This window comes from Nothobranchius furzeri, chromosome 1 (genome assembly GCF_043380555.1).
Source record: "Nothobranchius furzeri strain GRZ-AD chromosome 1, NfurGRZ-RIMD1, whole genome shotgun sequence".
NCBI lineage: Eukaryota > Metazoa > Chordata > Actinopteri > Cyprinodontiformes > Nothobranchiidae > Nothobranchius > Nothobranchius furzeri.
The window spans coordinates 53332789-53359791 of NC_091741.1; the positions used below are offsets into that span (position 1 = coordinate 53332789).

The 27003-nt window shown below is 44.6% G+C and overlaps 1 protein-coding gene across 2 annotated transcripts in view; it reads right to left on the minus strand.

Annotated features, from left to right (window-relative positions):
• Window positions 1-4625: 4625 nt before the first annotated feature.
• Window positions 4626-27003, minus strand: part of strip2 (striatin interacting protein 2) — a 41063-nt gene continuing 18685 nt past the window's right edge. Inside the window, exons 9-22 of one of the 2 annotated variants that reach the window (XM_054739610.2) lie at window positions 22467-22658; window positions 21018-21068; window positions 15783-16015; window positions 15095-15160; window positions 14961-15024; window positions 14378-14449; window positions 14206-14280; window positions 12482-12579; window positions 12121-12247; window positions 10334-10434; window positions 10170-10236; window positions 9981-10085; window positions 9698-9902; window positions 4626-5108 (exon numbers count right to left, since the gene is read on the minus strand). In XM_054739610.2, the coding sequence (XP_054595585.1) occupies window positions 4858-5108; window positions 9698-9902; window positions 9981-10085; window positions 10170-10236; window positions 10334-10434; window positions 12121-12247; window positions 12482-12579; window positions 14206-14280; window positions 14378-14449; window positions 14961-15024; window positions 15095-15160; window positions 15783-16015; window positions 21018-21068; window positions 22467-22658 (1707 nt within the window). In that variant the 3' untranslated portion in view covers window positions 4626-4857. The remainder of the gene's footprint in view (window positions 5109-9697; window positions 9903-9980; window positions 10086-10169; window positions 10237-10333; window positions 10435-12120; window positions 12248-12481; window positions 12580-14205; window positions 14281-14377; window positions 14450-14960; window positions 15025-15094; window positions 15161-15782; window positions 16016-21017; window positions 21069-22466; window positions 22659-27003) is intronic. The other variant, XM_054739611.2, reaches the window with a different exon arrangement.

Genomic DNA, 27003 nt, shown 5'->3' on the forward strand with positions numbered 1-27003 from the left:
TGACTCCCTTGGTGATAGTTTTGACTTCTTTATCAAGGTCAGAATTTACATAGATTAAAAATTTGATAAGCAGATCAGATCCGTTACAATTACATTTCTCCAGTCCTGATTTCTTAATAAAGAGAATCCCTACATCACACCCAATCAGTTTAAAACACTGATTCATGTCTTCAATTTAATTAGCAATCAGTTTCCTCACTTTAGCTAAATAAGCTGTTCAGAACGCAGCAGCTCAACATCTAATGGAGAAAAGAAGCACAACTATACTGGGCCTTCTTATATTGGTCCGGTTCAAATTCCAGTCCTTGTTTTTGAAAATGGAAAAAAAAAATGTTATAGCAGTTCAAGGCTTATGCAGCCTGAGCTGAACGCTGACACACATCACATGATTCCATAGGATTCTATGCAAATAGCCACATTTAATGGCTGTGAAATTCAGGAGATTAGTTTCTTTAGTGGCACTAATGTAGTTTACGAGTGGATTTTCAATTCTGCAAGAGCATGCAAGTGTGAGCATCGCTTAACAGTTATTTCTCTGGTAGCTGTGAAAGCGCTTCCTAATCCAGGAGTGTTTATTTTTAAATCTATCATTGCTCCCCAACCGTGAAACATTTAGACTCAGACAAATCGAAGGACAAGTGAGTTTTACTTCTAACTCCCTCAGGCACACACACACACACACACACACACACACACACACACACACACAAACATCTGCCTGGGGATGTGGATGATGTGATATAAGTGGGTGGTCAGTTTGACCTTCAGTGTGTGTGAATCAGTTTACACACACACACACACACACACACACACACACACACACACACACACACACACACACACACACACACACACACACACACACACACACACACACACACACACACACACACACACACACACACACACACACACACACACACACACACACACACACACACACACACGTAAAGGAGAAACCCCAAGCAAGTTTTCCAACACAGTTTAATAAGGAACTCAGATGTTGTAATTAGTCTCTCTATTGTATAATGCCTCTATAGATCTGTAATTGCACATAACCCTGAACAAAATCAGCAATTCCTCTATCCAGACTACACAGATATGGAAGATTTGGTAACAAAAACACATATATACTGTAGTAACATCCACAGAATGCTAAACATCTCTGGTAAAACACTGTACCAGAGAAACAAAACAACTTTTTTTTAACTGAAAGAGCAAGTCATCCCCAAATCAACTTTTTTTTTTTTACTGTTAAATTATATAATGTTTATGCTTATGTTTATTCATTTAGCATAAATGATTGTCCAATCGTGCTGTAGACACGTGTAGACAATACATTTGGCACTTTAGTGCATCTCAGTTAAAATTGATCTTTTCTGCCTAAAACTGTCAGTGTTGTGCCGTCGTCAGGTAAAAACTCTGCACTGCATTGAATTGAAATCTGCTTCCGCTAGAGGTACACTATGACGTTAGCTGGTACCATATCATGCGTATTGGTTAGCCGCTCCACCCTCTCAGTCTGCCAGGCAACAGCATTTATTGCATTTTTCAAACAGGGAGTGGAGTAAAGCCTGGGACAAACCAGAGGCGGACGCACCACGCAGCGTTGCGCCCATGTCGTCATTTTAAGTAGAAGCCACTATAGTTAAGAGTGGGCACACAGAGAGCACCGCGACCTCGAAGCGCCGCGTCCCAGAAGCGCCGAGGCGCTGAAGATAGCTGCCAGTTCTATCTCTAGTGACGTAGCGGCTGTTCACAACATTGTGGAGTACTTTACAACAGACATTACAATGTGGAACGGCTTTACGGCACAAACCCTGCCACAGTTTTGATAACTTTAAAGTACCATTAATCTTGAAATATTCAAATAAATAGCGTACTTACCCATTTTAAATGAATTAGTCTCAAAAAAACACGATGGAAAGTCGGATCACATATAAACAATAGAGTGACTTCCCGCTTTCTGTTCTCTAGTCCCGCGTGATGTTGTGACTATCGCACGACTTTTCAAGAGGCGCTCAGAGGCACGGTGCGTCCTGTGTGACCACTTGACTTCTCAAAATCTCGGGTGTGGCGCGTCCGCCTCTGGTGTGCCCAAGGCTCACCAGAGGCGGACGCCGAAGGCTCAAGACTCTGGTAGGGGTGACTAGCTCTTGAAAGAACAATTTTCAGGTATAAAATAAAATAATTTAAACTTGGTGAAACTGTCAGTGATTATGGCTGCAACAATAAACTGAAATCAGGAAATGGCACTCACATTTGGCACAAGATACAAAAAAGTACATTTAACTTCAAAATGCATCAGAAACAAACACAATCTAACTTTGGAGTACAAGTTTAATGCTTCATCTATATGAGAATAAACATCTGCAGGTGAACTAGCTGACGGCAAGGAAGATTTATAAAGTGTTGCTATTTGTTATCTCCATAAACCTGAGAATCCATAAAGTAAACCATCACCTTCATGAGAAGAAATATATATATATATATAATAAATCCTTTGTAACAAAAAATAAAATAAAATAACTGACTTCTTTTTAGGAGGAACACAAAAACAACTGAGGTGGAAACATCAACATAAAAAACACTGATGGAAACATATTAAGGTCAGAACTAAAGGCCGAGCATCAAAATCATGATGAAACAGAACCAATAATCACATTAAACAAGCCGAATCAGCGTTTTGTGTGTGCTTGTTTGTGTGCTTATTATCTGGGTCTGGAGCCCTGCGTAGGAAGTCCCAGATGGAGAACAAGGACAGCTGTGAGTGAAGCCTGTGTGGTTCTGTGTTGTGCTGGTGTCACACCCATGAAGACAGCAGCTCGTCACGGGCGGACACAAAGGCAGAAATCCTGCTGCTCTGATCATCCATGAAATTCATCATCCCCAGAAGGCTCCACAGAGTTTTTGGGTGTGCCGTGTGGTGAAAGGTTGTCGTTTTCAGGTAAAATATCTGAAATTTGAATTTATGACTCCACCATGAAATCAGAATTATTTTGCCAGTTAGCACAAAAGGGGGAAAAAAAATGAAGAAAATATTAGCTACCAGAGGGGTGGGATCAAAATTCTTGATTCCAACTTGGAAAATTTGAGATTCCTGTCCTCTAAAATAATACAGCTGTGTCGTTCCTGAGAAGTGGTGAAAGCGCTTTATGTTCACTTCTGTTGGTTTGTATCTCATTAAATCAGCTGCACACACACTACCTACCGCGCTAACATTTAATTAACCACACAGAAAACTTCATTTTCTGCAGAAACACACTGAAATGAGTCTGAACAGGAATTTTAGCCACTAAACAGGAGACACAGACATAATCAGAGTTAGAAATTAAGATTTTAACTCATTCACTGCCATTGATGACTAAAGTCACCATTTGCACTTTTTTTTACTGTTTGAGCATCGGAACGAGCCCCCGCGCTGAGAGAACAAACATCTCAGCCCTGAAGCCGATCTTCATCCACATACGTCACAGATCACATGATCAGGAAGCAACACATCCATGTGTTAGGAGATCGCTTTGGGCCGTTCCTGTAAAAAAAAGTGAGGCGCGAACCAGAAAAGCGTCTGCCAATCACAATTCAACAACAGATTATGAAAGAACGGTTAACGCTCGAAACACACGGATTCTTCCTGATGTAAGAGGTGAGTCTCCTTTGTTTTAGTTGTTTTGGTGTCGAGATCATGCAAGCGCGCAACGTTCTGTGACTCTTAAAAAAAACAGTAAAAACGGTGAGAAACGCTGGCAGCGAAGGCCGTTAGTGATCAGGAAACGGCTGGCAGTGAATGAGTTAAAGACGAGTTCCTCTTCAGGCTAATTTCAATTCGTGTTTCCATTCCCAGATCTAACTTCTGAATTTTCAGTCTGCGAGGGACTAAAGGTACAACTAGAGATGCACCAAAACATGGCCTAATTAGCCAATATGATACTTAAAAACTCTGATTTTATTTAGTCTATCAAGGCATCGTTGCGAAGAAGTGACCTGAAAAAAAGTTGAGAAAACTCTTTGAGATAAATCCTAAAACCAAATCTGAACCCGATATCGGCCCACAAGATCTGAATCGGTGCATCTGCAACAATGTTCTGAGAAAAGTAGAATGTCATTTAAACAATGGACCACATCAAAATATCCAACATGTAAATTAGCACAATATAGAATCTCTTTTTAGAGTGTTTTGTCATAAAAGACTTTTTACCCTGAATGATGTAATGAATGATGATATATTGTTCATGCCAAGTGTTTCCAAGAAGCCTGGAATCCATCGGATTATCCTGAACTTTCCTGTGTAAGTAGTTTCTTATGAGGTCGTGTAATATTTTCCACTCCAACTCATTTCTATTCTAGCTTCTAAACTCTTTCTGCACAGACTTTTATGAACATTCAGACAAACCCTAACCCTGTGATTTGTCAGGTCACTTAAATAACAAAAAATGTATTAAAAAAGTTTTTATTTCAATTAGACGCTGACAATTTCTAATCAGGTTTCATTTTAAAATTGAAAAAGATTAATAAGCCTTCTTAAAAAGCCATTTGTCATAAAAGTATTTCCACATGCGCTGTTAGGAATCGATAAAAACGTCAAGAAGGAATCAGAAAAACGCCGACATATTAAAGGAGGGAACCGAAGGTGTAAACTGAAGGGTTTTTAGGGCAGTACAACAGCGTCCTGCTACCACAACCAGATGTTCTTCATGCTGCTACTTCTCTTCTCACCTGTTTTGCATGTTCAAGTATTCAGAGGCACGTGTAAGCTGCATCAAATCCACCCATCATTATGTTGCTGCGTGTCGTGATCCCCTTTGCCTTCCACAACCATCCTCCAGTATAATCCTACCCTCTTCCTCCTGGTGAGCGTTACGGATTCTGCAGAAGCCCCTCCCACTGGATGGGCTGTGAGAACACCTCTCGCTCCAGCCAGATCTCATAGCTATAGTGGAAGTCCTCGGGCAGCTCCACACGCTGGCCCAAAATGCTCTGCAGGCAGTTGTCCACGGGCGTGAAGTCGCTGTTCCTGCTGTTGTCGTAGCGGCGGCTGTTGAACTTCTCGATGTTTTCCCGCAAGGCGCACTCCTCGGCCTGGAAGTCCCAGGGCCGGGCATCGATGTCTGGAAGAGGGAGCAGATCAAGAACATTTTATTTGCATTAATCTAACCTGTTCTGTAGGTTTAGGCAGTTAGAAAAGTGGATGTGTGTGTCACAAAAGATTTACCCCACAACATGATGGAATGTGACATCCTTCTGTTGTGCAGTAAAAGCAACACTAAAGAGTTTTTAATGCTTTAAACTATTGCTTTCAAAGTGGGTTTCAGGAATTCTTGAGGTAGAAACTTCATCAACTTCAGATTTAAGACAATTCTGCAGCTCTCTGCTGACCTTGTGGGATGAGTAGGTGCACTAGTGGGAGGTCTCCACCTGCTTGACTGCTTTTAGCTGTTTATTCAGCCAATAGCTCAAATAAAGGCAATCAGTTAGCATTTTCAGTTCACCGACCATCAGTAAAAACCACCAACCGTCAGTAAAAAGTACAAGAAAGAGAAGAAGAATTTTTAGAATTTTTTTTTGTTGGCATCCTGGCAGAGCCTGGAAGTATACGTAAGAGAGTAATGTCTTTAGAGGTGAAGCAAAGAGCTAAAAGTGTGAACACTGACACAGCCTACGCTAGTTTGAGGGAGCTAAAGGAGGCTACAAAATCATGGACTGATGGTGACCTGGCTTTGTTACTACTGGACTTGTGAGTAATAAAATTTTCTGTCCAACAGTGAGGATCTGTTCACTTAGTGGCTTATTTTAGCATCAGCTGGCTCTTGTTAGCGTCAGCCTGCTGTTAGTGCTAGCTACAGCTGCCACCGCAGCATTGCTTATGACAGTTGTAATTCTGCTTTCAACCAGTAGGAGGGAGAAGCAGGACACTGGTAATTGGTAATTGACTGTATTTTTATAGCACCTTCTTAGGGTTCTACAACCCCCCAAGGCGCTTCACAACACAATCAGTCATTCAGCCAGTCACACACACACACACACACACACACACACACACACACACACACACACACACACACACTCTGCTGGGGATGAGCTACTATGTAGCTACAGCTGCCCTAGAGCAAGCTGACAAAGGCGAGGTCTGCCGAACTCTGGCGTCACCGGACCCTCTGACCACCACCAGCAGGTAAGGTGTGTTAAGGGTCTTGCCCAAGGACACAACAGCAGCATTCTCTGGTGGGAGACGGGATCGAAGCTACAACCTTCCGATAACTGGACAACCCACTCTACCTCCTGAGCTACTGTTGCCCTCTTTAGTGTTGCTTTGACTTTATTGAATTTATGGTTCTATGGGCGGCACCAACTGAGTAGAAAGGCAGAGAGAGACGAGAGTCAAAAATTATTTTCAAAAGAGAGAAAAGAAGCAGCTGGGGGGTGGGGGTGGGGGGGGGTGTGTGTGTGCAGAAAAAAGGGAACACCATTGAGACAAAACAATATGGAAATTAAAATAAAGTACAAAAGACAATATGTGGATTTGTGTGCAAGACTTTTTTTCTGCCTATATAAAATTCACCTGTCCATAAAAGTGTGTATTCATCTGTCTCCATCCCCACCAGTTTGACCTCTTTCTGTCCTTCTCTCTCCAACAGTGACAGATCACTTGCTCTCCCATGAGGGCATGTGATCCTAAAAAGTCCCCCATCCATGTTGCTATGGCAACAAAATCCTGATTGCTGGAGCACAGCCTCTACCTCTCCGTCAAAATGCACACACACACACACACACACACACACACGTTTTTCTATCCATATTAGGACTTTGCATCGACTTCCATCCATTTACTAACTGCATTTATGCCTAACCCAAACCCATAACCAGTGCATTCCTAAACCTAACCGTAACAAAAAGTCAATTCACATCTTACCTCTACACCTCACCCCTAAGTCTAAAACAGGGGCTCGACCATATTAGGACTGGGTTTTGGTTCTAATAAGGCCCATCGGTTTTCAGAAGATTAGTGAATATGCCTGTTTTGGTGTTAAGTAGGATAGTTGAACAAGTACACACACACACACACACACACACACACACACACACACACACACACACACACACACACACACACACACACACACACACACACACACACACACACACACACACTTTCAGGAATCATTTACTCTGACACAAGAACACAATGTGCGTGTATAAGCCTGCCCTGTGCTGCAGCCTTAAGTGCATTTCTGCTCCATCTCTTCATAACAGATCTGTGTAAAGACAGAGGAGCACTAATGAGGCTAATTAGCTCTATGAGTGCTTCATCTTTGCAGATCAAAAGGGCAAATGTGAGCTGAGACAAAGAACAACCAGTGTTGCTCATTTAAATAACCCATAATCCTACCATCTCAGACTACACTGATCAGCGGAATGACAAGTGAGTCTTATTCAAATTCAAAAATACTTTATTAATCCCAGAGGCAAACTGATTATCTGCTGTAACTGAAATATGTTTTTAAACATAAAATATTTAATTGTTTTGTATTAGTCACAGACCCAGATCACATCCTGTGAGTTCTAAAATTTGTTGCTCGTTCAAAAAGTGCACCAAAGTTACAAGTCATGTACTAAAAAGGCGCTCCTAACAAGCAGGAGCAGCTACTCTACTCAAAGCTTCCTCTGGAGGATAAAGCTCCTCCTCTTACTGATCCCAGACACCCTATGGAGGACTCTCGTTTCAGCCAGAGCGGGTCTGGTCTTCTATGATCTCACACATACTCACATAGATCATCTTGCCCTTCCTCTCTGGTGGGCACAGCTTCTTCACAGCCATGCTCAACTGCTTTTGACCAGTTTGAGCTGTTGCCCACTGGATAGTATCCACCCATCACTTTTAAAAAATGTGTTTTCCACTATTGGGCCCATTAGTTTACTTATTATAAACACTTGCTTATCTGCTGGTTATGTCCCTGCCGCCTTAAAACGTGCTGTTAATCAGCTGGTCTTAAGAAACCTAATCTCGATCCCATGGCACTCTCCAACTACAGGCCTATCTCCAAATTCCCTTTCCTTTCTAGAGTCATGGAGAAAATTGTCTACAGGCAGCTGCAGGACTACCTCGACCATTATGGTATTTTAGAGACGTTTCAATCAGGTTTTAAGCAATACCACAGTACAGAGACTGCTCTTTTAAGAATATTTAACAATATTTTTTTAACTATCGACTATGGTCAATCAGCTGTATTGATCCTTTTAGACCTAACGGCGTGATACAGTGGGCCATCAGATCCTTTTATCCCGCCTAGAGCATGACATTGGCATCCGGGGCACAGTGTTGCAGTGGTTTAAGTCCCACCTGTCAGACAGGACTTTTACTGTAAATATGGGGCAGTGTTGTTCGTCTCCAGCGAAACTTGTGGTGTCCCTCAAGGTTCAGTTTTGGACCCACTCTTGTTCTCACTGTATATGTTGCCCCTTGGCGCCATCTTTCATAAGCATGGCATCTCATACCACTTCTTTATGTCCCACAACATTCTCGAAGGCCGTCGTTTGATAATTTACTGAATTGTCTAAAAGACTTTAAAAACTGGCTACAATTTAACCTTCTCACTTTAAATGACAAAAAAAGTGAAATTGTCGTTTTCGGGGACCCTGGGCTGTTGCACGGGGTAAACAGTGTATTTGGGTTAGGGTTAGGGTCAGAAGAAAAATCCTTTTGCGTGTCTCAGGCAAGAAATCTGGGTTTTTCCATTGATGGTCATTTTAAGCTTGATAAACAGATAAGTTCTGTGGTCCAGAGCGTGTTCATTCATTTGCGTGTTCTTAGTAAAGTCAAGCCCTATTTACCAAGTAAAGACTTTGAAAAGGTTATACACCTGCTAATCATGTCGAGACTCGACTACTGCAACTCTCTATATAATGGACTGGAGCAGTCGTCAATTCACCGCTTGCAGGTGGCTCAGAATGCGGCAGCTCACTTGCTGACGGGTAGGAGATGCAGGGATCACATAACTCCGGGCTAACAAGCTCTTCACTGGCTCCCAATCACTTACAGGATTCTATTTAAAATGCTACTGCTCTGTTTTAAGGCACTACACAATTTGGCCCCTCCCTATCTGTCGGAACTCTTAAACACTCATGTCCCCAAAAGAAACTTGCGATCATCCTCTGTACATCTTTTATCTGTTCACCAGTCTAGGCTGAAGCCCAGAGGCGACAAGAGCTTTTTCTGTGGCCGCTCCCAAGCTCTGGAACAGCCTTCCCCTACAGATTAGGTCTGCCAACAGCCCTTCTACCTTTAAGTCTCTTTTAAAAACCTACCTTTTTACCCTTGCTTTTAAATGAAAAAAATGATTTCTTCGTTCATTTATTTTACATAGGGTATACTGGATGTTTCTCAGTGTTTTATCATTTTATTTTTTACAGTTTGTCTGTGTACAGCACGTTGTGCAATCACTGATTGTTGGAAATGTGCTATATAAATAAACTTGACATTAGCATGATGAATGACGTCCAGCTACGAACACATGAAATTTTAGTGCCAAAGGTGTAAAGTGTCCACGTACAACGGTGCCGCCATGGTAACCCCTGCTTACTGACAAATATCCCTTAAATCATTTGATCTTTGGGCCGTTTATCCTGAAGGTACAGATCTGAATAAAACCTTTAACATGAAAACATCTTCAGAGTGAAGCAAAACGAAGCTCCGGTTTACCGTTCCCGTAGGCCCAGTCATCGTTGAGCCTGTGGCGGACCTTCTGGTAGATAGCTGACATGGTCTTCATGTTGCTCTTCCTCCACTGGCGACCCAGGTACTTGGTCTGGATCTTAAGCAGCTTGAGTACATAGAGCTGCATCATGGCCTGCTTCACCTTCAGGGCTCTCTTCAGGATGGGGGCCGACTTGAAGACAACCAACATCTGAGAAATGGACATAAAAAAAGAACATGTTGAAAGAATAGTGTCACTTAAAAATATAAGCTTCTGTGATTTACGCACCATAGTCCTGGAGTGTTTCCACTTGGTAAGCTTGTTGAGGATCCTCAGCAGATTGATGCAGGAAAACAGATTCCTCCAGCAGAACTGGCTGCAGTCTCCTGCTTCCTGAGGACACACAGAGAGGGAGGTCAGACTGAGACAGGGATGCTGGAGGAGGACCTTCATCCAGACAAGGTCAATAAAACTGACCAGGCTCTCAGCTGTCAGCTCAGGCATCTCATGGACCACGCAGTGAGGAAAGTCCAGCACACAGATGCTACAACAAAGACACGTGTGATCGAACACATCTAGCAGAAGAGCTGAGGTTTGAGTTTTGGTCCTGATGCTGATCCAGATGAGCAGATCATCCTTACCTGTTCTTGGCACTGATGTAGGACATGATGTTCTGGTTGAAGAACTTCAGGATGAGTGGGATGCAGTTGGCGAACACCAAGTGCTGGGAGACTACTTCAAACTACAGAAAAATAGGATGTGGCAGGGAGAATGAGTACATGTTAGACATTTCTATTCTTAAGTTTTAGGGTTTATTTCATGCAGTCATACTTTTGGTGGAAGGGAACAAGGCAGAAAGATTATAAGAGAAAAAGAATCCTTTATCTAATGATTCTCTTTGATGCTTTAATTCTGGTCCTAAATTTACATGGAATTTTACTCAAAAAAGACAAAGAATACATACTCAAGAAATTTCAAGCTAGATTTACTATTTATTTGTTTATTCTAACTAAAATATAGCTAGGTGTTGGGAATTATTAATTGCATAAGTTCATTTAAAGAGGGAACTGGGCAGTTTTGGTTTGCTTTTAGCACCCCCTAGTGTCCGTGTGTAGCACCGAAAGCAAAACGTATCTCCTCGCTGTGCATTCGTCTTTTTAACACAGCTGAAACGTCTCCCCAGCCTTCCTTAGTGTCTACAGGAGTGATTCATCATTAAATTAAATAAGCTGTGTTCATGATCTAAAACATGCAGGAAGCAGACTGTAACCCCCAAATTCCACTACCTCCGCTCCGCTCCGCTGCGGTCCGCCCCCGCCTTCCGCAGCCGCTTGCTTCCGAACTCAATTTTTACTGGTACGCGCTCTACAACGGCTCCGCTCCGGTGCGGAGACCTGAGGTGGGCAAACAGGCATGCGCGGGATTTTCAAGATCTTGCGATACAGTCCGAGCAATAAACGCGGAAGTTAGATCCAAACACCCGTTGTGTGGGAGAAGCATGACATGAACTGTTTAATCTGCCCATCATTTGTGTAGAGATCAGCAGTGTTTGGATCAACAAAGTGTGACTACTTTGATAGTGGAAACTGTATTTATGGCTTACTTTTGTGCATTTAAAGTTCAGCCGCCATTGATAGTTGTTAAAAGTTGTTAAACCTGTGCATATGAAACAAAAAACGCCTTTTGTTTATCGATTTATTGTGAAAAACGGAAGTTCTGCTTGCTCATTTTCCTGTTGGGCGGTGGTGATTTCTGTCCATTGACTGCGGAGGTGCTCCGGCGTCCGGCAAAAATAGGATCGATTCTATTTTTGCCGGACGCCGGAACAGAGGGCGGTGCACGGCGCCGCACTGCCGGAGCACGGCCGCAGTAGTGGAATTGCTCTGATTGACTACAACGGGACCGATTTTGCTCCGGCGTTCGTGTCGGAGCGGAGCGGAGGTAGTGGAATTTGGGGGTAAGCTCTATTTTTTCCAAGCCCCAACAAAGCGGCCCGCCAGTCTGAAGTGGCAAGTGGAATATTCTGGATAGGGTCTAGGTGTCCTTTCATTACCTCTGTAAAGGGCCATTTTAGCACACACTGGCTCAAGAAAATAACTTTAAAATGTGAAAAAGTAGCAGTTGTTTGTGGGTGCAACTCCAGTTTTGGTCAGCAGGTGGAGCCATTATCACAGCTCTACACAACAGAAAGCTGCAGGAGTGTGAAGCATGTTTCTTCCATAGCAACAGCAAATATCTGCATCGGTGTCCCCCTCCCAATAGCAAAGGGACCAACGTTGATTTTAGCACCAAGAATTCCAAATGTAATCTTGTTCCCGTGATTCAGGAGAAGACATACAATCTTTGAAAGGACCTGGAAGGTAAAACTCAGAGGAATCACAATAACTCAGAAGTGAAGGCAATGATAATACCCTGAGCTGGGTGTTACCTGATAGATGTGGCTGAGTTTCAAATGCTTGAGGAGCAGCAACAGCAGAGCAGAGATGGCCTTGACGATGATTTCTTTGTGACGGTTTACGTCGATCCCCAGCTTCATGCTCTGGAGAACGGTGATCCTGGAGGACACACACATCCAACAGTTATCCTGCAACTGTTTGGTCAGGAACAGACTCAACAACCAACACACACCCACAACCTGCTTGTAAAACAAGCTGATTCTCTCATCTGTGTTTTTACACTTTCTCACCAGCTCAAGTGTCGATCAACAAGGGGAAAGCTGCTCTATGTTGACATGGAGGACATAATAATGACAAAAGACAAAAACAGCTGAGAAGGGCTTGATCACTCACGGCATCTCCTCAGGCAGCACATCCGCCAGAATGTTGATGGAGTCGGTTTTAGCTTTGGAGGTTGGAGCTGCAGCTAGCAGGAGCTTCAGGAGAGCAATCTGGCAAAAGAAAGAAAGGGAAGCTTAGTTAAAAAAAAACAAATGAGTACATACAGATGTCCACCTGTACAGGCGCCTTCACAGCTTAGCACTAACAACTAATACCTGCACAGGAAGAAAGTACTAGAAAGAGCTATAGCAGACATTAAATTAATTCCATGTTGCAAGGTACGTGCAATAAAAAGATGCCCCAAAGTTCACTTCTTTAAAAGTGTGGGACGCTCGTTTAATAAATTCATTTCAGTGGTCTCTAGTAGGAATGAATGCCTTGTAACCCGTACTGGGGGGGGGGGGGGGGGGGGGGGGTCAAATCGGCGCACCCTTTCCAGACACTAGAAGTGACTCACATCACAGCTGAGCTTCAGACAGCAGGCTTTGAGCTCTTATTTCCTGATATTTGGACATCTCGCTCAGGATTGAATAAAAGCAACACGACCATCATCGACTTGCAACGTTGGTTTTATCTCCACGATTAACACAAGCCGGGAGGAGTTCTGCTGTGTGGTGAAGTTGATCATGCTAACGGTTAGCTTCTACTAGTTGAGGCATTCTCTGTTGATTCTTGGATGCTAAAACAGCAACAGCCTTCCCTGTCGCGAGTCAAAATGGGAACGTCCATAAATGTTAAGTAACTGTGACGTAGATCTGTCAGGCTTTTCACCATTTTCTATCAGAAGCTGATGAATGCAGGAGAATGGTGTAGGAGACTATTTTCATGTTCAGCCTGCATGAAAAATAATTAGAATTAATCTTTATAAAATGGGTTTTCAATAAACCATGATTTGTGTTTCTGTAGCAATCAGTGGCTCAAGGACGTTTCACCGGTGGAGGAGAATAATAATGCAAATAAACAACAGATGATTTCAGGGGGAGACAACAAATCTGGTGCAGCAAAGAATCAAAAGGCCTTTTAAAGAATGGAATATAATAGGAAGCTTTCTTTGTCATTGCACAATGTCACCTCATTAGCACAATGAAATTCTAGGGCTGCTTCATGGTGCTGATGATGCAACGATGTACATAAAATGAAAAGATAATGATTTAAAAAATTTCTCATAATCCACAGAGGAATGCACTTTCAAAGGGGTTTGCATTAACAAGAATCCGGCTTTACCATAAACGTCACAGTACAGAGGAGATAATACAATACTTTGCGATAATAAAATCCAGATGATAAAAGCGGTTTTTAAGACTGAATTTATTCAGAAAACTGTGGCTAGAAGCCTGTAAGACACGTCCAGTTTCACTGAGAGATCATCAGAATGAAGACGGTAAAATCTGCTGCCCCCTAGCAGTCAGGGTTTGAATTGCACCAGACAAAAGAAATACACTAAATGTTTGATTGTAAATTCTCAATACATATGTTGATACACTGCTTTTAAATATTAACCCAGTATTGTAACAGAAAATATTGCAATATTTTCTTACATCCCTAACTAAATCTGTATAATGACTGGACAGAGCAGCACGCAGGACCGTGCCGACTCCAAGGTCGGGTTTTCTGGTGCCTCTTTGAGACATTTGTTGCTAATTATTTTGTTTTGTCTGAGGTATCCTCGTGTGACAAAGGTCAGATTTTTCAGAAGAGCCTCTCGCTAATGAGGAAGTAGAAAAAGATCCACTCACCACATACTGTGAGAGGTTTGGAAGCATTCCCACGTATAAGATCTCAGCAGGCGTCTCCTCCACCTCCTCCTCACCCTGTCAGCACAGCACCTCCATTTAGCACCCGCAGCCTCAATTAGAGAAACGCTGGAGTTTATTTAAATAAAGCCAAAAAGTAAAAGCGGGAGCTCACCAGGCTCAGCGGACACTGCTGCAGCTCCTCTTCTTTCTTGATCTGGACTTCAGCTATAGACACATACTTGTGCTGGAAATGATAGAAATGTTGCCGTAAACAAGAGATTTACAGCAATGGATAATTACCGCAGCTCGCTGACACCCAGAGGGGCATTTCTTTGCACACTTCTCACTCTGGGAGGTATGGATTTATAATGGAGGGGTGCCATTAGGAGAGGATTCAACAGCGTGTGAGTATTGATTAGCAGACACTTAATCCATAATACAGAAAAGCAAATGAAACAAAAGAATATTAATCTTTTAATAATCCATCCATCCATTTTCAGCCGCTTATGCGGAGTTGGGTCGTGGAGGCATGCAGCTTAAGCCGAGACGCCCAGACTTCCCTCTCCTCAGCTACTCGAGCCAGCTCTTCTGGGGGAATGCCAAAGTGTTCCTTGACCAGCCGAGAGACATAGTCCCTCCAGCGTGTCCCGGGTCTTCCCTCGGGTCTCCTCCCAGCTGGACGTGGCCGGAAAACCTCACTCCATCTGTGCCCGGGCTTTTAATAAGTCCAATAAAACCAAAAAGGACCTGCTCACCAGTTTGAGGGTCTTGACACTCTCGTGAATGGGTCTGGGTAAGCCTACCAGGGTCTCGGTATCACTAAAAAAGGAGGACTAGTTAGACATCACTGATGGACATGACGAGGACACATGCTGATTGGGACACTTACTTTCCCAGAGTGAAACCAATAAACTTGTTTCTGCTGGTCTCCAAGAAATGCTCGATATCTTTTTCTCTATAAATACAACATGAGTAGGTTTGTGTGAGCAAACCTCACAGATCTGAAACGGTTTCTCTCTCACCCCCCCCCCCCCCCCACACACACACACACACACACGCGCACACACACACACACGCACACACACACACACACACACACATCTGCCTTGGCTCTCTAAAAGCTCATCCATCACACCTCTGAGAATCAGAATTTAACAGATCCAAACACAGAAATCTGCACATCTATAAACGTACGGTTTGCTAACAGTGATGCAGAAAAGATGTTTTCTAATGATTAACACACGATAACTGTAGCGCAAGATGCATTATTTATGTCCTCCAGGCAGCAGCACCCTGCAGAGACACACACAGATGGAGACCATATTGCTGCATGGGAGTGAGGAGAGACAACTGTAAGATTTTTTAGGTCCTCTTTTAACCACGTAAATGCTGGTGCAGAGTCAGGTTTAGATGTTTGTCCCTGATACCAGCTCAAACCATCCTTTTCACTCAACTCCATGAATGCTGGTGCATGGAGTGAAAACTGCTCCGGTGAGCAGAATTTGTCCACAAACTCATTAGAATTTTTCTAAAAGCTCCGAAATGCTTAAAAAGTTAGAAAGTGTTCTGCTATTAACCTGACTTTAGGAGCCCAGGGTAGGCCTTTTGGGAAATTGACTCTTTCTGTCGGGGGTCTCAGTGGAGGCGGCGGTGGTGGCGGCTGGATGATGACATCACGGTCCAGAGGGTCCACTTCACCCTCGATCCCGCTGTCCGTGTCCTCGGGGTCCTCCTCTTCATCCCGGGCATCATCGTTCTTGAAGGGGTCCCGCTCATTGTATGTGTCCAGACTGTCCTGCTTGACCAAGGGCTGGGGAGGGGGACACAGAGGACAGGGAGTCAACTGAGATTGGACAAGCTACTTAGGTCATCTGTAATTAGGACATTTGAACTCCTTCTTGTGGAAATTCCAGTTAAATAAAAGATGAGCATCCAAATCCTTCATTCTAGAATTCTTATTAAAAACAAGAAAACTCATTCTCATGGGTTAAACCTCAGCCTCTTAATACCGATGCCGCGTTAAGCTGCCCTTTTTACTGACGCCACTTACTGAATCTGACCAGGTCGGTGCTTTGGGAGAAAACCGTGTCCATGAACAGAATTTATCCAGAAACAAAATTATTAACACAATGAATCCTCAGTCCTCACAAGCTTAAGCTGACTGCAGAGTTCAGGTAGATTTTTGCTGACTTTTCCCCTCAGGAAGCTGCTGATGGAGGCAGCTCTGCCACCAGCTGTTGTTTACATGAGAAGCTAAAGTTAGCCTGTGATTAACAGACATTCCCAGAGCAGGTTTGCTTTTTGGATAAAAACAAGGTGAGAAGATCGACTCCGCTCCCAACTCTCCAGCCCACTTGCTTGTTCTCTGACAGAAAGACGGATTAAGCACTAAACAAGTGGAGACTGGGGTGAAGTTGTGTGTCAGCGGGCTTCACTTTCACGCTAGGAAGGTGTAAACTGGTTGCTTTCTAACAGGTGAAACTAAACAAACAAGCCCACACTCACACAGATCTGAAAGGAGGACTGAATTAGAACACCTGTTTGGCTGGACCACATGTCAAATTACCCACAGGAGATTTTCTTAGATTTGCATAAAAGGTAAAAAGGCAAATTCAGCCACCGGCTCTTCTAAAGCTCAACGATGACTTCGGTTCATATTTAGAGATGGGAATGTGAGTGAGCTGTAGACAGGAGTCAACCAAAGAAGAATCTCCAGCAATTCGATTGCCATGAAGTTGTGTGTCAGCCTCCATCTATCCCTTTTCCCTGCAGCAGTGAAACATTCCCAGAGTATAATGCTGCCACCACTGTGCCGAAGCATAGAATTTTACAATCTCAGTTAATTATATGATGCACAAATTGACCAGTGTGCTGTAGGCTACATCTACGTGAATCCATTTATGTTTATGTATTTAGCAGACACGTTTGTCCAAAGCGACTTACAAGTGATAATCGGCATATTGTCCTTGAGGCTAACAACAACTACAACAACTTGACATCAGTCATGGAGTGTAGGGAACAAGAAGAAAACCAACAACCTGCTAGTAGTGGACTCAGAGTGGTTTCGTTCCTCTTATTGAATTATCACAAAGTGCAAACAGACATTTGTCTGAAAAAAATCTACATTGAACTCTTTAAAGGCCTTGTGTCCTGATTCAATCCCATACATGACAATACGATTGGATGATCCTATACAACATGACGTGACTTTTCATGATATGGCGTTTATTCATGTGTATGCAGCCAGGTCCATAAATATTGGGACATCGACACAATGCTAACATGTTTGGCTCTATACACCACCACAATGGATAACAAATGAAACGAACAAGATGTGCTTTAACTGCAGACTGTCAGCTTTTGAGGGTATTTACATCCAAATCAGGTGAACGGTGTAGGAATTACAACAGTTTGCACATGTGTCTCCACTTGTTAAGGGACCAGCAGTAATGGTACAGAATAAGAACCATAAATCAAACTTATACATTTCAATACTTGGTTGCAAATCCTTTGCAGTCAATTACAGCCTGAAGTCTGGAACACGTAGACACCACCAGACGTTGGGTTATCCCTGATGATGCTCTGCCAGGCGTCTACTGCAACAGTCTTCAGTTCCTGCTTGTTCCTGGGGCATTTTCCCTTCAGTTTTGTCTTCAGCAAGTGAAATGCATGCTCAATCGGATTCAGGTCAGGTGACTGGCTTGGCCATTGCAAAACAGTCCACTTCTTTCCCTTCAAAACCTCTTTGGTTGCTTTTGCGGTATGCTTTGGGTCATTGTCCATCTGCACTGTGAAGCGCCTTCCAATGAGTTCTGAGGCTGTTGGCTGAATATGAGCAGATAATATTGCCCAAAACACTTCAGACTTCATCGTGCTGCTTTTGTCAGCAGTCACATCATCAATAAATACAAGAGAACCAGTTCCACTGGCAGCCATACATGCCCACGCCATGACACTTCCAGCACCATGCTTCACTGATGAGGTGGTATGCTCAGGATCATGAGCAGTTCCTTTCCATCTCCATACTCTTCTCTTCCCATCACGCTGGTACAAGTTGATCTTGGTCTCATCTGTCCATAGGATGTTGTTCCAGAACTGTGAAGGCATTTTTAGATGTTGTTTGACAAACTCTAATCTGGCCTTCCTGTTTTTGGGGCTCACCAATGGTTTACATCTTGTGGTGAACCCTCTGTATTCACACTGGTGGAGTCTTCTCTTGATTGTTGACTTTGACACAGATACACCTACTTCCTGGAGAGTGTTCTTGATCTGGCCAACTGTTGTGAAGGGTGTTTTCTTCACCAGGGAAAGGGTTCTTCGGTCATCCACCACAGTTGTTTTCTGTGGTCTTCCGGGTCTTTTGGTGTTGCTGAGCTCACCGGTGCGTTCCTTCTTTTTGAGAATGTTCCAAGCTGTTGTTTTGGCCACGCCTAATGTTGTTGCTATCTCTCTGAAAGGTTTCTTTTGTTTTTTTCAGCCTAATGAAGGCTTGCTTCACTGATAGTGACAGCTCTTTGGATCTCATCTTGACAGTTGACAGCAAATACCAAATGCAAATAGCACACTTGAAATGACCTCTGGACCTTTTATCTGCTCATTGTAATTGGGATAATGAGGGAATGACACACACCTGGCCATGGAACAGCTGAGAAGCCAAATGTCCCATGACTGCTGGTCCCTTAACAAGTGGGAGGCACATATACAAACTGTAGTGATTCCTACACCGTTCACCTGATTTGGATGTAAATACCCTCAAATAAAAGCTGACAGTCTGCAGTTAAGGCACATCTTATTTGTTTCATTTGATATCCATTGTGGTGGTGTATAGAGCCAAAACTTTTAGCATTGTGTCGATGTCCCAATATTTATGGACCTGACTGTATGTTTTAAAAAATTCCCATCTCACCCTCTGCAGGTGGTGTCATCCTTCCAAGCTCGACTCCTGTGAGCTGGGAGCTTGACGGTTCTGCGTAGTGTCTTAGCTGTTCCTAGAACTGCACTTTTCTGGACTGAGATGTCTGATGTTTTTCCTGGGATCTGCTTTAGCCACTCCTCCAGTTTGGGGGTTACTGCCCCGATGACCACAGTGTGTCATTGTGTCACTGTGTGTGCGTGTGTGTGTGCGCGTGTGTGTGTGTGTGTGTGTGTGTGTGTGTGTGTGTGTGTGTGTGTGTGTGTGTGGGTGTGCGTGTGCGTGTGTGTGTGTGTGTGTGTGTGTGTGTGTGTGTGTGTGTGTGTGTGTGTGTGTACAAAGACAAACCCCTATGAGTGAGCTGTTTCAATGATTTGAGGACAGACTATAAATATATAAGATGGCTCACCAGGCTAACATACTGTAATTCCCGAAAGAAGGAAAACTGATTACTTTAAGATGACAGTGAGCTGCAGGTTTTTGGGTCCTCCTGAACAGAAACATGTGAGCAACACTCTCCGAGATCAAAATCAGGTTTCACCCCACTGTTGCTCCTTAGTTCAGTCTGAAGATTTTTCACACATTTCCCCGATCCCAGATCCCAAAGAGCTTAAGAAAAGAAACAATGCCAGCTGTGTGGTTTGAGCTTTTACCAGAGCTGCTTCGGTTTAGAGGGTTTTCCTATGTCCTGCGTTAAAATATTTTCTGTAATATACTTTTACATTTGATCCTATTTATTAATAATAATAACTTGTGTCTTCCTTTTTAAAAACATTGGGACCAACAGTTCAATTCTGCCCCTATGAAACGAAGACGGATCTGATAACATGTGATGTGACACAATACATAATATAATGTCCCTACTGACCTAATAGGTGCCTCCCAAACAGATCTGAACATAAACAGATTAAAGAACAATGAAATTCTCCCGATCTAGAGAGGACAACTGAAATTAGCAAAGCAAGTGAGGCATTAAAATGGAAGCTTTCACTGCAACCACAAACAAAAGGTCATAATCCACTTACCACTCGTCTGCATATTGGGAAAAACAAGCCCATTAAGACTGTTGTGATGTTTAAGTTCTTATCCAGAAACAATCCCATTCCAAGTGAAAAACACACAAACCCACACGTGCTTCTAGTCAGACGAGCTTTCTAATGAATGACTGACAACGGTGCAAGCATCAGGCATGAGTAAGATTTCTGGCCATTAGCTGAGCTACTGCAGCTGATGTGTGCCGTGTTGGTCGCCATACTGATGCCGGGTTAAGTGACGGGCACGGTGAGCGTACGGTGGGACAGAGGATGAGGAGAGGGTGGAACTGGTGCTGTGAGCCATTCTCTATGGAGAAGCCATTCTCTAAAGCAACTGCTCTTCTCTCAGGGTTAGAGGGCGACTGTCTTCAACGACATCCATCTGCGAGCAGGGGGCAAATGCAGTTGGTTCATCGTCTCAGTGAATGTAATTTAAAGACAGTGGCCTCTTCTCTGGACTCTACAGTGACCAAATCTAGTAGCGATGTGATGACAGCTACAGGGGAGATGCTCCTACTGTGGATATCTGAGGTGGAAGAGTGGAACGTGACCACTCCAGAGCCGATGATTACAGCCAGCAAGTCAGTCCTGTCCCCCCAACCCGCTACTGCCCACTAACAGGCGTCCCACAGTGAAGGGGGGGGGAGGGAATCAGAGCAGTGAGGATGGATAAAGACTGGGAAAGTTGGGAGGATGGGGAGGATTACAGAGAACAAGAGGGGAGAAGTAGAAGAAACATTAGAAATGAAGTAACATAAGAGACAGAAAGAAGGCGGGGACACTGTGGGACTGCGGGGAGAAAGGAGAGGAGCACAAAAAGTCCAGCTAGGTGCAAAGTGCAGAAGAGGGAATTTGTGGGTAAAGACCTGCTTCTTGGGAAAGGGACTGTCTCCTTCCAAGCTATCAACAAAGGCACTCTGTAGGGACACAAGGGAGAGGGAGAGTAAAAAACCAGAGGGCAGTTAGAGCTCAAACTGGAAAAATGAAATGGAAAGAAAGAAGAAAGAAAGAGAAAGAAAGAAAAAGAAAGAAAAAGAAAGAAAGAGAAAGAAAGAAAGAAAGAAAGAAAGAAAAAGAGAAAAAAGAAAGAAAGAGAAAGAAAAGAAAGAAAGAAAGCTGGGATTCCCAAAGCGGAGCACCAAGACCATCTGTGGTCACTGAGGGGAATGGATGATGTTAGCTCCAAAAGCCCAAAACTGTGATGAGTTACAGCAGGATTTCTATGTCTGCTGTGTTAGGAGCAAAATGACCTGTTCTGTGTTAATAAAAAGGTAAATAATCAGAAATTAGCTAGTACCCGTTTTTCTTTTTTTTTAATAGAAAACCTAAATGCTTCACAAACAGCTGCAACATCTAATATGCCTAAATGTTATTGACCTTCTCTTAGTAACAAGAAATGTGGTTTTGATCAGCAGCGGTCACTCCTTTAGTGCAATAATCTCCTTCTTTGCATCACGCTGGTTATTAGCTGACTTCACGCTTTGCATCGTTAGATTTCTTCTCTTAGAAAAGCACTCAGCCCTGTTGGCTCAGATTTAAATAACACTGAAAACACGTTCATTTGCTATAAAACAAATATTTATTCTGATCTTGCAGAGGGTTTCTCTTACTGACAGATTTCCTTCTCTAACCCTAACCCTAGACTAAATGTTCACCTTCAAATTTCAATTTAAGTAGCTTTTATTATCAGCATCTGTGATCTGTGGACAATCTCTGGGATAAAGCTTTATGAGGACCTCAGGAGGACACAGCATCGTACAGCTTTGACCTACAAAGAGAACAATGCATGAAACTGTTTACCAGAGTGAAGACAACAAAGTCATTGATTTTTCATGACCTGTCACAGAAAAGCGAGTGTTACATATATTTTTTGTATTTTCTAGTCATTGTTAGAAATAATTAGAAATCCTCTGATGATTACTTGTCGAGATGTATAAGTTTGATTTTCAAACAATTCACATCGCTAATGAAGTGATTTTAGAAAGTTTTTTCATTTAGCCACAAATAAAAATGCGCTTACACCCAAATGTGGTCCTAACTGCTGGTCTGATTGGACTTTCAGTGTTTGGCTTTGTGTTCTTTTTGATCCGTCATCATCCTACTCGTGTTTTATTTGCATGATGAAACACAACAGTAAATCAACGTAGCACCAAGCTTCCCCGTCTGAACGGGCAAAGCTTTCATGTTTATCAGCGCGTCAACGGAAGATTCAGGAGAAAACTGCTCAGGCTCTCATACGTTGTTGTGTATGAGCGGAAATGTTCACAATCAAACCCAACATGTTCTAAATGTGTGTGTGTGTGTGTGTGTTGTACCCTGCGGCTGCGACGGCCTCTCTTCTGCTGCTGCTGCTGCTGCTCGATCAGCTCCATGGCTGAGGCGGGAGGCGAGGCTGCTCTCATGGCTCTGACCACCTTGATACTGTCCTCTGGGAGGGGGGTCAGGCAGAGACGCTCTCGGCCACGCACCTTCATCTCCTGCAGCTCCTCAAACCCCCCCAACGTAAACTAGAACACAAGCATGATCAGAGATTTGAGGAAGAAGAAGCAAGAAAAAGTATGTGAACCCTTTGGGATTAAATACATTTCTGCACAAACTGGTCATAAAATGTGACCTGATCTTCATTTAGGTCACAGCACTAGACAGTCACAGTCTGCTTAAACTAACGCACGAACAGTTATACGTTTCCATGTTTTTATGGAACACACCAAGTACACATTCACAGTGCATGTGGGAGAAGTATGACAACCCTAGACAAATGACATCTCCAAGAGCTAAGTGGTGTCAGGTGTCAGCCAACAGGAGTCCAATCAGTGTGATGAGATTAGAAGTCTTGATTAAAGCTGCCCTGACCAATAAAGAACACACACCTGCTTTTGTCCAGAAGCACTGCCTGATGCCACGCACAAAAGAAGCTCTCAAAAGACCAATGATTAAGAGTTGTTAACTTGCATAAAACTGGAAAGGGTTATAAATGTATCTCCAAAATGCCTTGATGTTCATCAGTCCACCGTAACAGAAATTGTTTATGAGTGGAGAAAGTTCAGCACTGTTGCTACTCTTCCCTGTAGAAGGGGCCGTCCTGACTGCAGAAGTGAGGTGAAGAGGAATCCTAGTGTCAGCTAAAGACTTAGAAAATATCTCTGGCATATGCGAACATCCCTGTTGGCGAATATACTGTAAGTGAGACTCTAAACAAGAACAGAGTTCATGGGAGGACACCACAGAGGAAGCCACTGCTGCACATTTAAAGTTTGCAAAAGAGCACCTGGATCTTCCACAGCAGTACTGGCAAAACATTTTGTGGACAGATGAAACCAAACTTGAGTTGTTTGGGGTGTGTGGAGAAAAAGAGGCACACCACACAAACACCAAAACATTATCACAACTGAAGTATGGTGGTGGGGGCATCATGGTTCGGGGTTGCTTTGCTGCACCAGGACATTTTGCAGGAGAACTTAAGGCTTTTTGTCCACCAGCTGAAGCTCAACAGAAGATGGGACGATGCAACAGGACAATGATCCAAAGACCTCAAGAAATCGATTCATACCAGACATCGCAAGAACTGAAGAAGAAGAAGAAGAAGAAGAAAATATCATTTCTATAGCGCCTCTCAAGATAAAAAATCACGAGGCACTTCACAAAAACAAAACAAAGAAAGTAAAAATATAAAAAAAGCATTTAGAAAATGTTTAAAAATATATTTAAAATGAGCAAAAATAGGCAATTCGTCGTCGTCGTCGTCGTCGTCTTCCTCCGCTTATCCGGGTCCGGGTCGCGGGGGCAGCATCCCAATTAGGGAGCTCCAGGCCGTCCTCTCCCCGGCCTTGTCCACCAGCTCCTCCGGCAGGACCCCAAGGCGTTCCCGGACCAGATTGGAGATGTAACCTCTCCAACGTGTCCTGGGTCGACCCGGGGGCCTTCTGCCGGCAGGACATGCCCGAAACACCTCCCCGGGGAGGCGTCCAGGAGGCATCCTGACCAGATGCCCAAACCACCTCAACTGGCTCCTTTCGATCCGGAGGAGCAGCGGTTCTACTCCGAGTCCCTCCCGAATGTCCGAGCTCCTCACCCTATCTCTAAGGCTGAGCCCGGCCACCCTACGGAGGAAACTCATTTCGGCCGCTTGTATCCGCGATCTCGTTCTTTCGGTCATTACCCAAAGCTCATGCCCATAGGTGAGGATTGGGACGTAGATCGACCGGTAAATCGAGAGCCTGGCTTTCTGGCTCAGCTCCCTCTTCCCCACGACAGATCGGCTCAGCGTCCGCATCACTGCAGACGCCGAACCAATCCACCTGTCGATCTCCCGATCCCTCCTACCCTCACTCGTGAACAAGACCCCGAGATACTTAAACTCCTCCACTTGAGGTAGGACCTCTCCCCCGACCCGGAGGTGGCAAGCCACCCTTTTCCGGTCGAGAACCATGGTCTCAGATTTGGAGGTGCTGATCCTCATCCCAGCCGCTTCACATTCGGCCGCGAACCTACCCAGCAAGAGCTGAAGGTCAGAGCTGGATGAAGCTAGGAGAACCACATCATCCGCAAAAAGCAGAGACGAGATTCTCCTGCCACCAAACTCGACACACTCCACACCACGGCTGCGTCTAGAAATTCTGTCCATAAAAGTGATGAACAGAACCGGTGACAAAGGGCAGCCCTGGCGGAGTCCAACCCTCACTGGGAACAGGTCCGACTTACTACCGGCTATGCGGACCAAACTCACGCTCCTCTGGTAAAGGGACTGAATGGCCCTTAACAGAAAGCCACCCACCCCATACTCCTGGAGCGTCCCCCACAGGGTGCCCCTGGGGACACGGTCATAAGCCTTCTCCAAATCCACAAAGCACATGTGGATTGGTTGGGCAAACTCCCATGCCCCCTCCATCACCCTTGCAAGGGTATAGAGCTGGTCCACAGTTCCACGGCCAGGACGAAAACCACATTGCTCCTCCTCTATCTGAGATTCAACTATCGATCGGACCCTCCTCTCCAGTACCTTGGAGTAGACCTTTCCAGGGAGGCTGAGGAGTGTGATCCCCCTATAGTTGGAACACACCCTCAGGTCACCCTTCTTAAAGATGGGGACCACCACCCCGGTCTGCCACTCCCTAGGAACTGCCCCCGATGACCACGCAATGTTGTAGAGACGTGTCAACCATGACAGCCCTACAACATCCATAGCCTTGAGATACCCAGGACGAACCTCATCCGCCCCCGGGGCTCCGCCGCTGTGTAGTTGTTTGACTACCTCAGCAACTTCTGCCCCCGAGATCGGACAGTCCATCCCCAGGCCTCCCAGCTCTGGTTCCTCCTCGGAATGCGCATTGGTGGGATTGAGGAGCTCCTCAAAGTATTCCTTCCACCGTCCGACTATAGCCTCAGTTGACGTCAGCAGCTCCCCATCCCCACTGTAAACAGTGTGAGCGAGTTGCTGCCTTCCTCTCCTGAGGCGCCGGACAGTTTGCCAGAACCTCTTTGGAGCCGATCGATAGTCTTTCTCCATGGCCTCACCAAACTCCTCCCACGCCCGAGATTTTGCCTCGGCAACTGCCACTGCTGCACCCCGCTTGGCTATCCGGTACCTGTCTGCTGCCTCCGGAGACCCACAGACCAGCCACGCCCTGTAGGCCTCCTTCTTCAGCCTGACGGCTCCCCGAACCTCTGGTGTCCACCAGCGGGTACGGGGGTTGCCACCACGACTGGCACCGGCCACCTTACGACCACAGCTAACAACAGCCGCCTCGACAATCGCAGAGTGGAACAAGGCCCACTCGGACTCAATGTCCCCCACTGCTCTCGGGACGTGGTCAAAGCTCTGCCGGAGGTGGGAGTTGAAGACCGTCTTGACAGGTTCTTCTGCCAGGCGTTCCCAGCAGACCCTCACTATGCGTTTGGGTCTGCCAGGTCTACGCGGCATGTTCCCTTGCCATCTGATCCAACTCACCACCAGGTGGTGATCAGTTGACAGCTCCGCCCCTCTCTTCACTCGGGTGTCCAAAACATACGGCCGCAGGTCAGATGATACGACTACAAAATCTATCATCGACCTGTGACCTAGGCTGCCCTGGTACCAAGTGTACCGGTGGGCATCCTTATGTTCGAACATGGTGTTCGTTATGGCCAAACTGCGGCTTGCACAGAAGTCCAATAACAAAACACCGCTCGAGTTCTGATCAGGTGGGCCGTTCCTCCCAATCACACCCCTCCAGGTCAAGCTGTCATTGCCCACGTGAGCATTGAAGTCCCCCAGCAGGACAATGGAGTCCCCTGATGGAGCACTATCTAGCACTCGTCCCAGGGACTCCAAAATAGGCAATTGTGATTTAAAAGAAAAAATGTTAAGAAAGAGAGAGAGTGAACAGGAAAGAGGGAAATCAGTGGATCCTGAGGAAGGTGGAATAGGTGGGGAGAGCAGAATAAAGAGAGAGTGGTGAAGAAGGTCATACAAAAGCCAGCTTGAACAAGTGAATCTTCAGCTGCTTTTTAAAGGAGTTCACTGAGTCCACTGATCTCAGGCTCAGGGGGAGAGAATTCCAGAGTCTGGGGGCCACAGCAGCAAATGATCTGTCACCTTTGGTCTTTAGCCTGGTGCGCTGCACAACCAGTAGGCTTTGATCACTGGACCTCAGGGACCTGCTGGGGGTGTAGGGACTAAGAAGATCACCAATGTAAGATGGTGCTTGTCCATGTAAGGCCCTATAGACCAGAACCAGGATCTTGAAATGAACCCTGAAGAACTGAAATAGTTCTGTAAGGAGGAAAGGTCAAAAATTACTCCTGACTGTTGTGCAGGTCTGATCTGCAACTACAGGAAACGTTATTGCTGCCAAAAGAGGTTCAACCAGTTAT